At 59.3% G+C, this 12,262-nt stretch overlaps 1 protein-coding gene across 2 annotated transcripts in view; it reads left to right on the top strand.

Annotated features, from left to right (window-relative positions):
* FBN3 (fibrillin 3) overlaps positions 1-12,262 on the top strand; it is a 71,990-nt gene that overhangs the window by 57,162 nt on the left and 2,566 nt on the right. For both annotated transcript variants that reach the window (XM_062510243.1, XM_062510242.1), the window contains exons 38-60: positions 229-354; positions 720-845; positions 1,438-1,587; positions 1,822-1,893; positions 2,603-2,728; positions 3,003-3,128; positions 3,545-3,670; positions 3,959-4,075; positions 4,168-4,296; positions 4,681-4,800; positions 5,036-5,161; positions 5,244-5,396; positions 5,674-5,739; positions 6,000-6,125; positions 6,368-6,487; positions 6,893-7,015; positions 7,449-7,580; positions 8,642-8,767; positions 9,215-9,421; positions 10,152-10,277; positions 10,893-11,015; positions 11,562-11,678; positions 11,922-12,050. In XM_062510243.1, coding sequence (XP_062366227.1) covers positions 229-354; positions 720-845; positions 1,438-1,587; positions 1,822-1,893; positions 2,603-2,728; positions 3,003-3,128; positions 3,545-3,670; positions 3,959-4,075; positions 4,168-4,296; positions 4,681-4,800; positions 5,036-5,161; positions 5,244-5,396; positions 5,674-5,739; positions 6,000-6,125; positions 6,368-6,487; positions 6,893-7,015; positions 7,449-7,580; positions 8,642-8,767; positions 9,215-9,421; positions 10,152-10,277; positions 10,893-11,015; positions 11,562-11,678; positions 11,922-12,050 — 2,892 coding nt within the window. The remainder of the gene's footprint in view (positions 1-228; positions 355-719; positions 846-1,437; positions 1,588-1,821; positions 1,894-2,602; positions 2,729-3,002; positions 3,129-3,544; positions 3,671-3,958; positions 4,076-4,167; positions 4,297-4,680; positions 4,801-5,035; positions 5,162-5,243; positions 5,397-5,673; positions 5,740-5,999; positions 6,126-6,367; positions 6,488-6,892; positions 7,016-7,448; positions 7,581-8,641; positions 8,768-9,214; positions 9,422-10,151; positions 10,278-10,892; positions 11,016-11,561; positions 11,679-11,921; positions 12,051-12,262) is intronic.

The raw sequence follows: 12,262 nt of genomic DNA, 5'->3' as shown, positions 1-12,262 counted from the left end.
TTCTCCCTGTTCCCACGACCCTTCCCGAGGGATGGGGTGCTGGGGGACCCCAGCCCTGTGGGAACACTGTGTGCCATGGCACTGTGCTGCTGGGTGCCCGCTGACCATCACTGATGGACACAAAGTGTGGCCATGACCCAGAGCAGGGCTGGGCGGGGTGGGCTGAACTCTCTGGAGCTGTGGGGTGGCACAGGCAGTGAAAATGTCCCACTGCTGTCCCCTCCTCAGACATCGATGAGTGTCAGGAGCTGCCAGGGCTGTGCCAGGGCGGGAACTGCGTCAACACCTTCGGCAGCTTCCAGTGCGAGTGTCCCCTGGGCTACTACCTCAACGAGGACACCCGGATCTGTGAAGGTGCCAGGGGCTGGCACCTGCTCCAGGGGCTGGGACATGGGGGGGACACCTGCTCCAGGGGCTGGGGACATGGGGGGGACACCTGCTCCAGGGGCTGGGGACATGGGGGGGACACCTGCTCCAGGGCCTGGGGACATGGAGTGGCACCCTGTATGTGTGACAAAGTGGATGCCCATGTGTGCCAGAGCTGTGTGTGCATCCCTGCTGCCCCAGGAATGGCTGGGAGCATCCCTCCCCCTTTCCTTTCCACATTTCCTCATCCCAAACCTGTCCCCGTGCCAGCCCAACCAGGTCCCTGTGCCAAAGCTGCCACCCCTTGTGCCTTCCCCACCCGTGCCCGGTGCTCTGACTCCTTTGTCCCACAGATATCGACGAGTGCTCTGCTCACATCGGGATCTGTGGCCCTGGCACCTGCTACAACACCCTGGGCAACTACACCTGCGTGTGCCCCCCTGAGTACATGCAGGTCAACGGGGGAAACAACTGCATGGGTACGGCTCCAGATCATGGGGAGGGCTCCAATCCATGGGGAATGCTCCAGATCTGTGGGCAGGGGTCTGGCACTGCCATCCCAGAGGGGGCTGTGCCAAGGGGACGGAGCAGAAGTGCTGGAAACAGGCTGGGATTCAAAGCTGGATGTGGCACTCAGTGCTCTGGTCTGGGTGACAGGGAATGGCTTGGGCTTGATCTTGGAGGTCTTTCCTCCCATTCCCAGAGCTAGCAGTGCCATTCCCAGGGCTGGCAGTGCCATTCCCAGAGCTAGCAGTGCCATTCCCATGGATAGCAGTGCCATTCCCAGGGCTGGCAGTGCCATTCCCAGAGCTAGCAGTGCCATTCCCATGGATAGCAGTGCCATTCCCAGGGCTGGCAGTGCCATTCCCAGGGCTGGCAGTGCCATTCCCAGAGCTAGCAGTGCCATTCCCATGGATAGCAGTGCCATTCCCAGGGCTGGCAGTGCCATTCCCAGGGCTAGCAGTGCCATTCCCATGGATAGCAGTGCCATTCCCAGGGCTGGCAGTGCCATTCCCAGGTTCTGGCAGTGCCATTCCCAGGGCTATCCCAAGCCTGGCCCTGCTGTTGCAGACATGAGGAAGAGTGTTTGCTACCGCAACTACAACGACACCTGTGAGAACGAGCTGTCCTTCAACATGACCAAGAAGATGTGCTGCTGCTCCTACAACATTGGCAAGGCCTGGAACAAACCCTGCGAGCCCTGTCCCACCCCTGCCAGCTGTAAGTGCCCTCACAGTGCCTCTGTCCCACTCCTGCCAGCTCTAAGTCCTTCCCACCTGATCCCTGTCCCATTGATTTTCCCATGAAATTTGGGGCATGGACACCAACAGAATAAATGGGGAGAAAGGAGAGCTCTCTGGAGGTGACTCCAAGCACAGGGGGAGCCCCTGCTGCCTTTCAGACCCCAATTCCAGCTCACTCGTCCCTCCCATGACCCCACTGTTCCCTTTCCAGCCGAGTACCAGATCCTGTGTGGGAACCAAGCCCCTGGATTTATCATTGACATCCACACAGGGAAACCCATTGGTGAGTAAATCCTGCACCCCCACAGGGCCGGGGCTGCTCCTGAGCCTCTGCTGCCATCCCAGGGGAGCTGCTTCACTTTGGGAATTAAAGGCTAGGGCAAGGACAGGAGGCTTGGCAGTGCCAGGGACTGCAGCAGTGGGAGATGAGTCAATCTGCTCTTCCTGGGAAGAAAGTGCAGCAGAGGGAATTGGTTCTGGGTTGGTGCTGGCACCCCAGAGCCATCCCAACATCCCAGTGACCCCCCTGGGCTCCCCATTCCCAGCCTGCTCCCAGAGCTGAGCAGGTGTCCCTGTTACTGCAGGGACACACTCAGAGCAAGTAGGGGACACGTCCTGGGTGGAGCCTTCCCAAAATGTGTCAACAATCCCGTGGCTCTGCTGCATTCCCAAAATTCTGTGGAGTCGTGACCTGCAGGGTTCACTCTCCACCATCCAAGGGTTACTTTCCTGGCAGCCCTTTCCCTCTGCTGGGAATGGCAGCATCTCCCAGCATCTCCCAGCATCTCCCAGCGTCTCCCAGCATCTCCCAGCATCTCCCAGCATTCCCAGGATGCAGAAGGTGGGATGCTGATGCTGTGGAGCATTCCCGGGATGCAGAAGGTGGGATGCTGATGTTGTTCAGCATTCCCGGGATGCAGAAGAGGGGACGCTGATGTTGTTGAGCATTCCCGGGATGCAGAAGGGAGGATGCTGATGTTGGATTGGTGCAGATATCGATGAGTGCAGTGAGATCCCAGCGATCTGCACCAACGGCGTCTGCATCAACCAGATCGGGAGCTTCCGCTGCGAGTGCCCCATCGGCTTCAGCTACAACAACATCCTGCTCATCTGCGAAGGTATCAGCGCATCCCAGCGGGAATTCCGGCTCCTCCCTCCCTGGAACACTGCCCCGGGGTTGCCAGCAGCTCCACAACGGGATTTTTGGGATGTCCTGCACCGCAGGCGGAGTTGGACTCCCTGATCCCCGATCCTCCCCAGGCCCGGCTGTTCCCGCTGGGTGCGGCGGTCCCAGCGCTGCCTCAGCCGTTCCCATGGAATTCCCATGGGGAGAGCCCCCTCTGGATTGATGCCGGTGCCATGCCGGTGTCCCTGTGCCCTCTGTCCCCGCAGACATCGATGAGTGCAGCAGTGGGGAGACGCTGTGCCAGCGCCACGCCGAGTGCGTCAACATCCCGGGCAGCTTCCGCTGCGAGTGCGCCAGCGGGTACCGCCTGTCCCCGGGGGGGGCCTGCGTGGGTAAGGGGACACACCTGGGCACACCTAGGACGAACCTGGGGAACACCTGGGAAACACCTGGGGAACACCTGGGAAACACCTGTGCATACCTGGGGCACACCTAGTCATACCTGAGACACGCCTGGGGCACATCTTGACACACCTGGTTATACCTGGACACACCTGGGACACACCTGAGAAACACACCTGGAACACATCTCGACACACCTGATCACAGCTGGGCACACCTGGGACACATCTGAGTGTACACCTGGGACACAGCACACACCTGATCTCATCCCCCCTTTTTTTCCAGGATGACAGCACATAAATCTCATTGTCTGTGAAGTCTCCTCTCCCAAACCATGGGCAGGGTTCTGCTCTCCTCACCTGTCCCCTCCCTGTCCCTCACCTGGACTCCCTGGGCTCTGTTTCAGGTCGCAACGAATGCCAGGAGATCCCCAACGTGTGCAGCCACGGGGACTGCGTGGACACCGAGGGCAGCTACATCTGCATCTGCCACAACGGCTTCAAGGCCACTGGGGAGCAGACCATGTGCATGGGTCAGTGTCACCCACCCCGGGGTCAGTGTCACCTCTCCAGGGTCAGCGTCACCTCTCCAGGGTCAGTGCCACCCACCCCAGGGTCAGTGTCACCCACCCCAGGGTCAGTGTCACCCACCCCTGTCACCTCTGCAGGGTCATTGTCACCTCCCCAGGTCAGTGTCACTCCCCTCAGGTCAGTGTCACCCCAGAGGGACACGGGTCCCTGACACTCCAGGGTAGTGCCAAGGACCACCTCCCAGTGTCCCTGTGCCACCTGGCCTGTCACCCGTGTCCTTGTCCCCGCAGACATCGACGAGTGTGACCGGCAGCCCTGTGGCAATGGCACCTGCAAGAACACCGTGGGCTCCTACAACTGCCTGTGCTTCCCGGGCTTCGAGCTCACCCACAACAACGACTGCATGGGTCAGTGTCCCCCCGGGCCCCGGGGACACCGGGGCTGGCTGCGTGTGCCACGGGTGACGTCTGACACTGCTGCTCTGGCTCTGTCCCCGCAGACGTGGACGAGTGCTCGTCCCTGGTGGGGCAGGTGTGCAGGAACGGGCAGTGCATCAACAGCGTGGGCTCCTTCCAGTGCCTGTGCCAGGAGGGCTACGACCGCACCCCCGACGGCAAGAACTGTGTGGGTGAGTGTCCACTCAGTGTCCACTCAGTGTCCACTCAGTGTCCATTCAGTGTCCAGTGTCCACTCCAGTGTCCAGGCTCCTCTGGTCTGGCTGGTGCTATCTATGTGGTCCCCAGGCTGGTCCCAGCAGTGGATTGTGCAGTGGCACCCACTGGCTGTCCCTGTCCCCATGTCCCTTCAGATTGTCCCCTCCCTGTGCTGGGACCTGCGGGCAGTGAGACAAATCCTGTCCGTGCCCTAAAGTCCGACCAGAGATGCCCTGGGAACCATCCTGGAAATGCTTCCCCTGTTCCCTGTCACCTTTGGGGCAGGGCAGGGCCTGGTGCACCCCCAGGTGTTCAGAGCAGAGCCCAGAGCCCACCCCTGGCTGTTTTCCCCTCTCCAGACATCAACGAGTGCGTGAGCCTGCCCGGGACTTGCTCCCCGGGCACCTGCCAGAACCTGGAGGGCTCCTTCCGCTGCATCTGCCCCCCTGGCTACGAGGTGCAGAACGACAACTGCATCGGTAAGGTGGGCTCTGTGCCCCCCAGCCTGCCCTTCCCGAGGGGACCAGGGCACCCCAGGGGCATCACCACCCCCAAATCCCTGCTGGGAGCCAGGCAAGCCCAGCTCTGGTGGCACAGGAGGCTCATGGGTGTTGCTGTGCCCATTTTGCCTGTTGGGAGGGTTGTGGTGTCCAGCCCCTAAACACCCCCCTCAGCTGTTGGAATGACCTCTGGTCGTGTCCCTGCTGCTCCCAGACATCAACGAGTGCGAAGAGGAACCCAACATCTGCCTCTTTGGGACGTGCACCAACACCCCCGGCAGCTTCCAGTGCGTGTGTCCTCCGGGATTCGTGCTGTCCGACAACGGCCGCCGCTGCTTCGGTCAGTGCAGCCGCTCCTGGGCGGGGGGCAGCAGAATTCCCGGGAATTTCCCTGACCTTGGCACGTGCCCGTCCTCCCCCAGACACTCGCCAGAGCTTCTGCTTCACTCGCTTCGACAACGGGAAGTGCTCCGTGCCCAAGGCCTTCAACACCACCAAGGCTCGGTGCTGCTGCAGCAAAATGCCAGGGGAGGGGTGGGGAGACCCCTGCGAGCTGTGCCCACAGGAGGGGAACGGTAGGAGGGGACAGGGGAGGGGGTGTCCCCATGGGAGAGGTGGGGTTAAGGGAGAGGGATGGGTATGTCCCCATGGAGGGATGGGTGTGTCCCATGGGAGAGGGATGTGTGTGTCCCCATTGAGGGATGGCAGTGTCCCCATGGGAGCACTATGTGTGTCCCCATGGGAGAGCAATGATGGCCGTGTCCCCACGGGATTGCCAGGTGCCTCCAAAGGCCGTTCCAGCCGCTGGGAGCAGAATCCCTTCAGCACATGACGTTTTCTGCTCTCTTCCAGTTGCCTTCCAGGAGCTGTGCCCATATGGCCACGGGGCCATCCCAGGCCCGGGTGACACCCGGGAAGGTGAGGCTGCAGGGAGGGATCAGCAGAAGTTTGGGCTGGGGGTTGGAACCCAGTAGACCTGAGCTGCTGGAGAGCAGGGCAGGATCCTGGCAGCACATGGGACTGGGCACCCCCAAACCCCAAAACTGCTCACTAGGGGTTCATCTGCCAGCTCTGCAGAAGGAACAGATGAAGTTCCCGGGATCACCTGAGCATCCCCTGTCAGTCCTGAGGGGTCAGGGCTGTTTGAGGCTGTGTAAAGTTTCATTTTCCATTTCCAGATGTGAACGAGTGCTCGGAGAACCTAGGGGTGTGCATCAACGGCGCCTGCATCAACACCGACGGCTCCTTCCGCTGCGAGTGCCCCTTCGGCTACAACCTGGACTACACTGGGGTCAACTGTGTGGGTGAGGCTCTGGGGGGCTCTGGGGGGCTCTGGGGGTGTGCCCTGATCCCTCCTGCTCCGTCCCCCTCCCTCCAGAGGTGATGGATCAGTGTCCATGTGCCGGGAGGGAATCGCTGCTCCCTCGCCCCTTCCCTTCCCTCCCTGTTCTGCTGGGACAGTTTGATTGCTCTGCAAGAGCCCAGCCCAGCCCTTCCCCATCCTCCTCCTCCTCCTCCTCCTCCTCCTCACTGCTGTGCTCCCCAGACACGGACGAGTGCTCCATTGGCAATCCCTGTGGGAATGGCACCTGCACCAATGTGGTGGGAGGCTTCGAGTGCGCCTGCGACGAGGGCTTTGAGCCAGGGCCCATGATGACCTGTGAAGGTAAGGACCTGGGGGACAACTGGGGGACAATCCCTTCATTAATGCCATGCTGGAATCTGGGCCAGCCCCCCATGGATGGTGTGGAAAAGCTGGATGAGGCTCCTGTCCACACTGGGCTCCTTGAGCTCCCTCTGGAGCCCTGGGTGAACACAGGAGCTGCCTCCCCAAGGAGCAGCAGCCCGTTCCCATCCCCTGGGACACCAGGGCTCTGTCCCTCTGCAGGGGGACACTACAACAGGAGGCCTTGGTGGAACAAAACACTCCTGGGATGGATGGATGGATGGATGGATGGATGGATGGATGCATGCATGCATGCATGCATGCCCAAGGAGGGTGGATGTGTCCTGGGAAGGTTCTGCCCCTGCTGTGGGCAGCCAGGTGAGTTCTGTCCTGTCCTCCCTGCAGACATCAACGAGTGCTCCCTGAACCCCCTGCTCTGTGCCTTCCGCTGCATCAACACCTTCGGCTCCTACGAGTGCACCTGCCCCTCTGGCTACGCCCTGCGGGAGGACAGGAGGATGTGCAGAGGTAAAAACCCTTCTGCAGCCTGCAGAGCGTGGCCCAAACTGTCCCCAGCCCCTGCTCTTGGCCAGGTGTGTACAGGGAAGGTGGGAATTCTGCGCTGGCTTTTCTCACCATCACCCACCTCGGTGTCCTGCTGCTAAGGAGGAATTCTTCCCTGGGAGGGTGGAGAGGTTTCCCAGAGAAGCTGTGACTGCCCCTGGATCCCTGGAATTATCCAAGGCCAGGCTGGGCAGGGTTTGGAGCAGGCTGGGACAGTGGGAGGTGTCCCTGCCATGGCAGGGCTGGAACTGGATGAAATTCAAAGTCCCTTCCAGCCCAACTCATTCCATGATAATTTTTAACCTGGCTCGAGGCTGCAGGGATGGACGGAGCAGTGCAGGGCTGGCAGGGCAGGGGCTGGCAGGGCTGGCAGGGGCTCTGATGGGTCTGGTTGCAGATCTGGATGAGTGTGCAGAGGGGCTGCACGACTGCGAGTCCCGGGGGATGCTCTGCAAGAACCTGATCGGCACCTTCATGTGCATCTGCCCCCCTGGCATGCAGCGCAGGCCTGACGGCGAGGGCTGCACAGGTACCAGGGCAGGCTGGGGGCACTCCTGGGCACGGGCAGCGTCCTCTGAGGGTCATCCACTGAGCTTTGGCTTGCATCCTTCTTTGGTTTACATCTTCCTTTCTTTTACATCCTTCTTTGGTTTACATCTTCGGGCTCCTCCCTGGGCTTTCCCACATGTCACAACTTCCTGAACGACCTCATAGGACACACAAAATCTCTGTCCCTCGCTGGGACCCCCAGGGTGACACAGCCCTGGGGGCCACGTGCCCTTTCCTTTTAGTTTTTCCGAGTCTGTCCCAAATTGCTTTTGGAATGGGTGGGAAGGAACAACCCGGAGCTGCATAGGACAGAGACAGCTCCAGTCCAGTCAAAAGTCCAGTCCAATCCAGAGTCCAGTTACATCCAATCCAACCCAATCCAATCCAGTCCAACCCAATCCAATCAATCCAACCCAATCCAATCCAATCCAACCCAATCCAATCAATCCAACCCAACCCAATCTAATCCAACCCAACCCAATCCAATCCAACCCAATCCAACCCAACCCAATCCAGTCCAACCCAACCCAACCCAATCCAATCCAACCCAATCCAACCCAACCCAATCCAACCCAATCCAATCAATCCAACCCAATCCAGTCCAATCCAATCCAACCCAATCCAACCCAACCCAATCCAACCCAATCCAACCCAATCCAACCCAACCCAATCCAACCCAATCCAACCCAATCCAACCCAACCCAATCCAATCCAGTCCAATCCAACCCAACCCAATCCAATCCAATCCAGTCCAATCCAACCCAATCCAATCCAACCCAACCCATTCCAGTCCAACCCAATCCAATCCCAGCAGCAGCTGGAGCATGGACAAGCCATGGAAGCTGAATTCTGGCTGCCCTGCTCTGGGAGAGGTCTGGGATGGGTGCATGTTTCCTCCAAGGCTGGTGCAGGTTCCTCCCATCTGCCCAAGGGCACGGAAGGGACCCTCAGGGGCTCTGTGAGGGTGTTCCAGAGGGAGTGGGAATCCGGGGAGGTTCATCCCTGGCCTGAGCAGGGCTGTGTGTGGCTCCTCCCTGGCAGATGAGAACGAGTGCCGGACCAAGCCCGGGATCTGCCCCAACGGGCGCTGCGTGAACATGGCCGGGAGTTATCGCTGTGACTGCAACGAGGGCTTCGAAGTCAGCGCCTCGGGCACCGAGTGCATCGGTAATGCCTGCGCTGGGCTGCAGGAACCCTCCCTGGCAGCACACAGAGCTTTTTGGGTGTGCAGGGGGGCTCAAAGAGCGGGACAGGGACTCGCAGGGAATGGCTTCCTGCTGACGTTTGGGATATCGGGGAGGAATTGTTCTCTGGGAGGTCCTGGCACGGGTGCCTAGAGAAGCTGTGGCTGCCCCTGGATCCTTGGCAGTGTCCAAGGTCAGGTTGGATGTTGTGGTTTGGAGCAGCCTGGGACAGTGGGAGGTGTCCCTGGCACTGGGTGGCATTTAAGGTCCCTCCAACCCAACCCATCCTGGGAATTCCTTGCTCCTGAGCAGGAAAGCTGTTGGAGCATCGCCTTTATCCAAACCCCCAGCATCCCTGGCACCTCCTGCTCCATTCCCCTGGTGCTTGCACTGCCTCAGCTGCTGGATTTATGTCCCTTTGTGTGCCCAGACACCCGCCAGGGCTTCTGCTTCACGGAGGTGCTGCAGACCATGTGCCAGATGTCCTCCACCAACCGTAACCTGGTCACCAAATCCGAGTGCTGCTGCAACAGCGGGCGCAGCTGGGGCCCCCAGTGCGAGCTCTGCCCCCTGCCTGGCACTGCCCACTACAAGAAGATGTGTCCCCACGGCCCGGGGTACTCCACAGATGGCAGAGGTGAGTGGGGCAGGGCTGGGCACGGGGACAATGCCCCTGGAGCAGACCAGGAGTCTCTGCAATGCTCCCTGGAAATGCAGATCTGGCTCTCTGGGAGAATCCAGCCTGCCCTGGTGCCATGGGGTGAGGGGGAACTTCAGACCAGCCCTGCCTTAGCCTTGGATTTTTTGGGCTTAATTATAAGGAATCCCTCTGGCCTTCGAGGTCTAAGGATGGGAGCCTTATCATAACTATTATAAAACGGGTTATTTATTAACAAAGGAGATAACAGATGAAAGATTTTAATCAGAATTACTTATTACACAGGGTAAGATGAAAAGAACTGCTGGTAGATTACAGCAGAACATAAACTGGGCAGATACCGAGGTGCTGAAGCTGGCAAAAGGAATAGGATTGATTAGGAGCCGAATGTAACTTAGCATGGAAATGATGATAATTAACGGAGTCCTCCACTCAGCCTCCACCCCTGCTCTGGGGAGAAACCCCACACATTTCCAGAGAACATGCAGAAGATTTCTGCTTTGTGAAAGTTCAGCCAGAAATCCAGTTTATCTTTCCAGCTCCCGCTTTAACAGGGTGATGTTTATTTGGTAGGGAGCCAGGCACCAAAATAACTCCAGACACTTGTCCAGTTTGAGTTAGGTGATAACAAACACCAGATAAGCCTTTTTTTTGGGGGGGGGGTGGGGTGAGCACTGACAGCTCCTCCCCTCCCTCTGTCCCTCCACAGACATCGACGAGTGCAAGGTGCTGCCCAACCTGTGCAGGAACGGGCAGTGCATCAACAGCATCGGCTCCTTCCGCTGCCACTGCCGGCTCGGCTACACCCCGGACATCACGGGCACCGCCTGCCAGGGTGAGCCGGGCATCCTGCAGGATTTTAACCCTGCCCCGGAGCCGCCCTTCCCTCGGGGAGCTGCCCTTCTCCCCCAGGAGCTGCGGGTCCGTGCAGGGCTCTGGGTACCCCGCCCTATTTCTGCTCCTCCAAGCCTTTGTTTAACTCCTTAAAAATGGGTTTCTTTGTTTAACTCCTTAAAAATGGGTTCCTTGTCTTCCCTGAGCACAGGGACTGGTAAGGACTGGGAGCTGAAATTTGGGAGCTGCCAATCCCCTCCCTAGGCAGCACAGCTGGTTCCACCCAGCCTGAGCGCCATGCTGGGAATCCAGATGTTGGGACAAAAGGCATCTCTGGAAGCACAGCTCTCTCTCTCTCTCTGCAGGATTTGTCCCAGAGTTGTTGTGCTGGCTCAAACTGAGTTTTTCCCCCAAAGCCCTTGGCTCTGCTCAGATGCTTCCTGGAGAGTGGAAATGGGGTGCTTAATCCAGGAGTGCCAGCATCCATGGGGATATCTCACCCCTGAGCCACAAAACCTGGCATCACCTTGTGTTCAGGAGTGGGCTGGGAGGTCCAAGGGGTGGAGGGGACCCTGCCCAGCAGCACAACCTGATGTGTTTTGTCCCTGGGGTGCAGATCTGGATGAGTGTAACCAGTCCCCAAAACCCTGCAACTTCATCTGCAAGAACACCGAGGGCAGCTACCAGTGCTCGTGCCCCCGAGGGTACATCCTGCAGGAGGATGGCAAAATCTGCAAAGGTACAGAGACAGGAGGAGGAGCAGGGAGCTGCCTCCCCCCTGGCAGCTGGGGGACAGGGGACAGGGCAGCCAGACATGGGAAAATGTCAGCAGGAAAATGTGGGAGAAGGTTCCATGCTGGGCTGGTGCATGAGGTGTGACACTCCAGGTGTGTCTGTTAGGGAAAATAAAACACTCCTGGCCCTTTCCTGGAGACTGCAGAGCACATCCTGAGCTCCAGGGAGCTTAGAGCTGGATGTCCTGGCATTGTCACCAGCCAGTGCTGGGGCTGTCACCACCTCCCCCAGTGCTGAAGCAGCGTGAGAAGCCTGAGGATGAGGGAGAGCCTCAGGGGCTCTCTGGGATTTGTGAAATTCAGGAGAGGCAGGGAAACATTTGTGCATCTCCCAGATGTGTCTGTGTTCCCCTGAGGTGGGGAGGGGTTTGTGCTTCTCCTGCGAGCACTTCAGGGCTGTTGTTCCTGGGGCTGTTTCTGTGCATCCACAGGGACACGGAGGTGTCACAGCCTCAGTGGGATAAACTGAGCCCTTGTCCTTGTCCCTTCAGACTTGGACGAGTGTTCCACCAAGCAGCACAACTGCCAGTTCCTCTGTGTCAACGTCATCGGGGGCTTCAACTGCAAGTGCCCCCCTGGTTTCACCCAGCACCACTCGTCCTGCATTGGTGAGTGCACAATTCCTGCCCTGCACACTCCCACGGAGCAGCTCTGGCTCAGGAGAGGTTTCCCAGCCCCCAAACTCTGCCTCTGAACCCCTGCCCCTCTCCAGACACCTTCCGTTGTCCCTCAGCTGCTCATCCTGAGCTCAGCCCCACCTCACCTGAGCTGGCCACAGGACCAGGGACGGACTTTCAGGTGGTCAGGGATGGGTTTCCAGGTGGCCACAAGCCCCTCGTGGTGTTTTGCAGACAACAACGAGTGCACAGCTCAGCCCTCCCTGTGTGGAGCCAAGGGGCAGTGCCTGAACACCCCGGGCAGCTACAACTGCGAGTGCCAGAAGGGATTTTCCCTGGACAGCTCCGGGGTCAACTGTGAAGGTGGGTCTGGGGCTCTGGGGAGCAGTTCCCGGGGCACCCTCAGGCTCTGGAGAGCCTCAGTCCAGATGGGAAATTCAGGGAGTGTTTGGACAATGCTCCAGGAACAGGGTGGGATTGATGGGGTGGATGATCCATGGGGAAGGGAATGGTCCCAAATTCTGCCAGGAGAGATCTGAGCCTGAGGCAGAGCAGAGCTGGGACCATCAGGGACC

This window comes from Cinclus cinclus, chromosome 28 (genome assembly GCF_963662255.1).
Source record: "Cinclus cinclus chromosome 28, bCinCin1.1, whole genome shotgun sequence".
NCBI lineage: Eukaryota > Metazoa > Chordata > Aves > Passeriformes > Cinclidae > Cinclus > Cinclus cinclus.
Note: the sequence above shows the minus strand (reverse complement) of the source record. Positions and strands in the feature narration are given on the sequence as shown.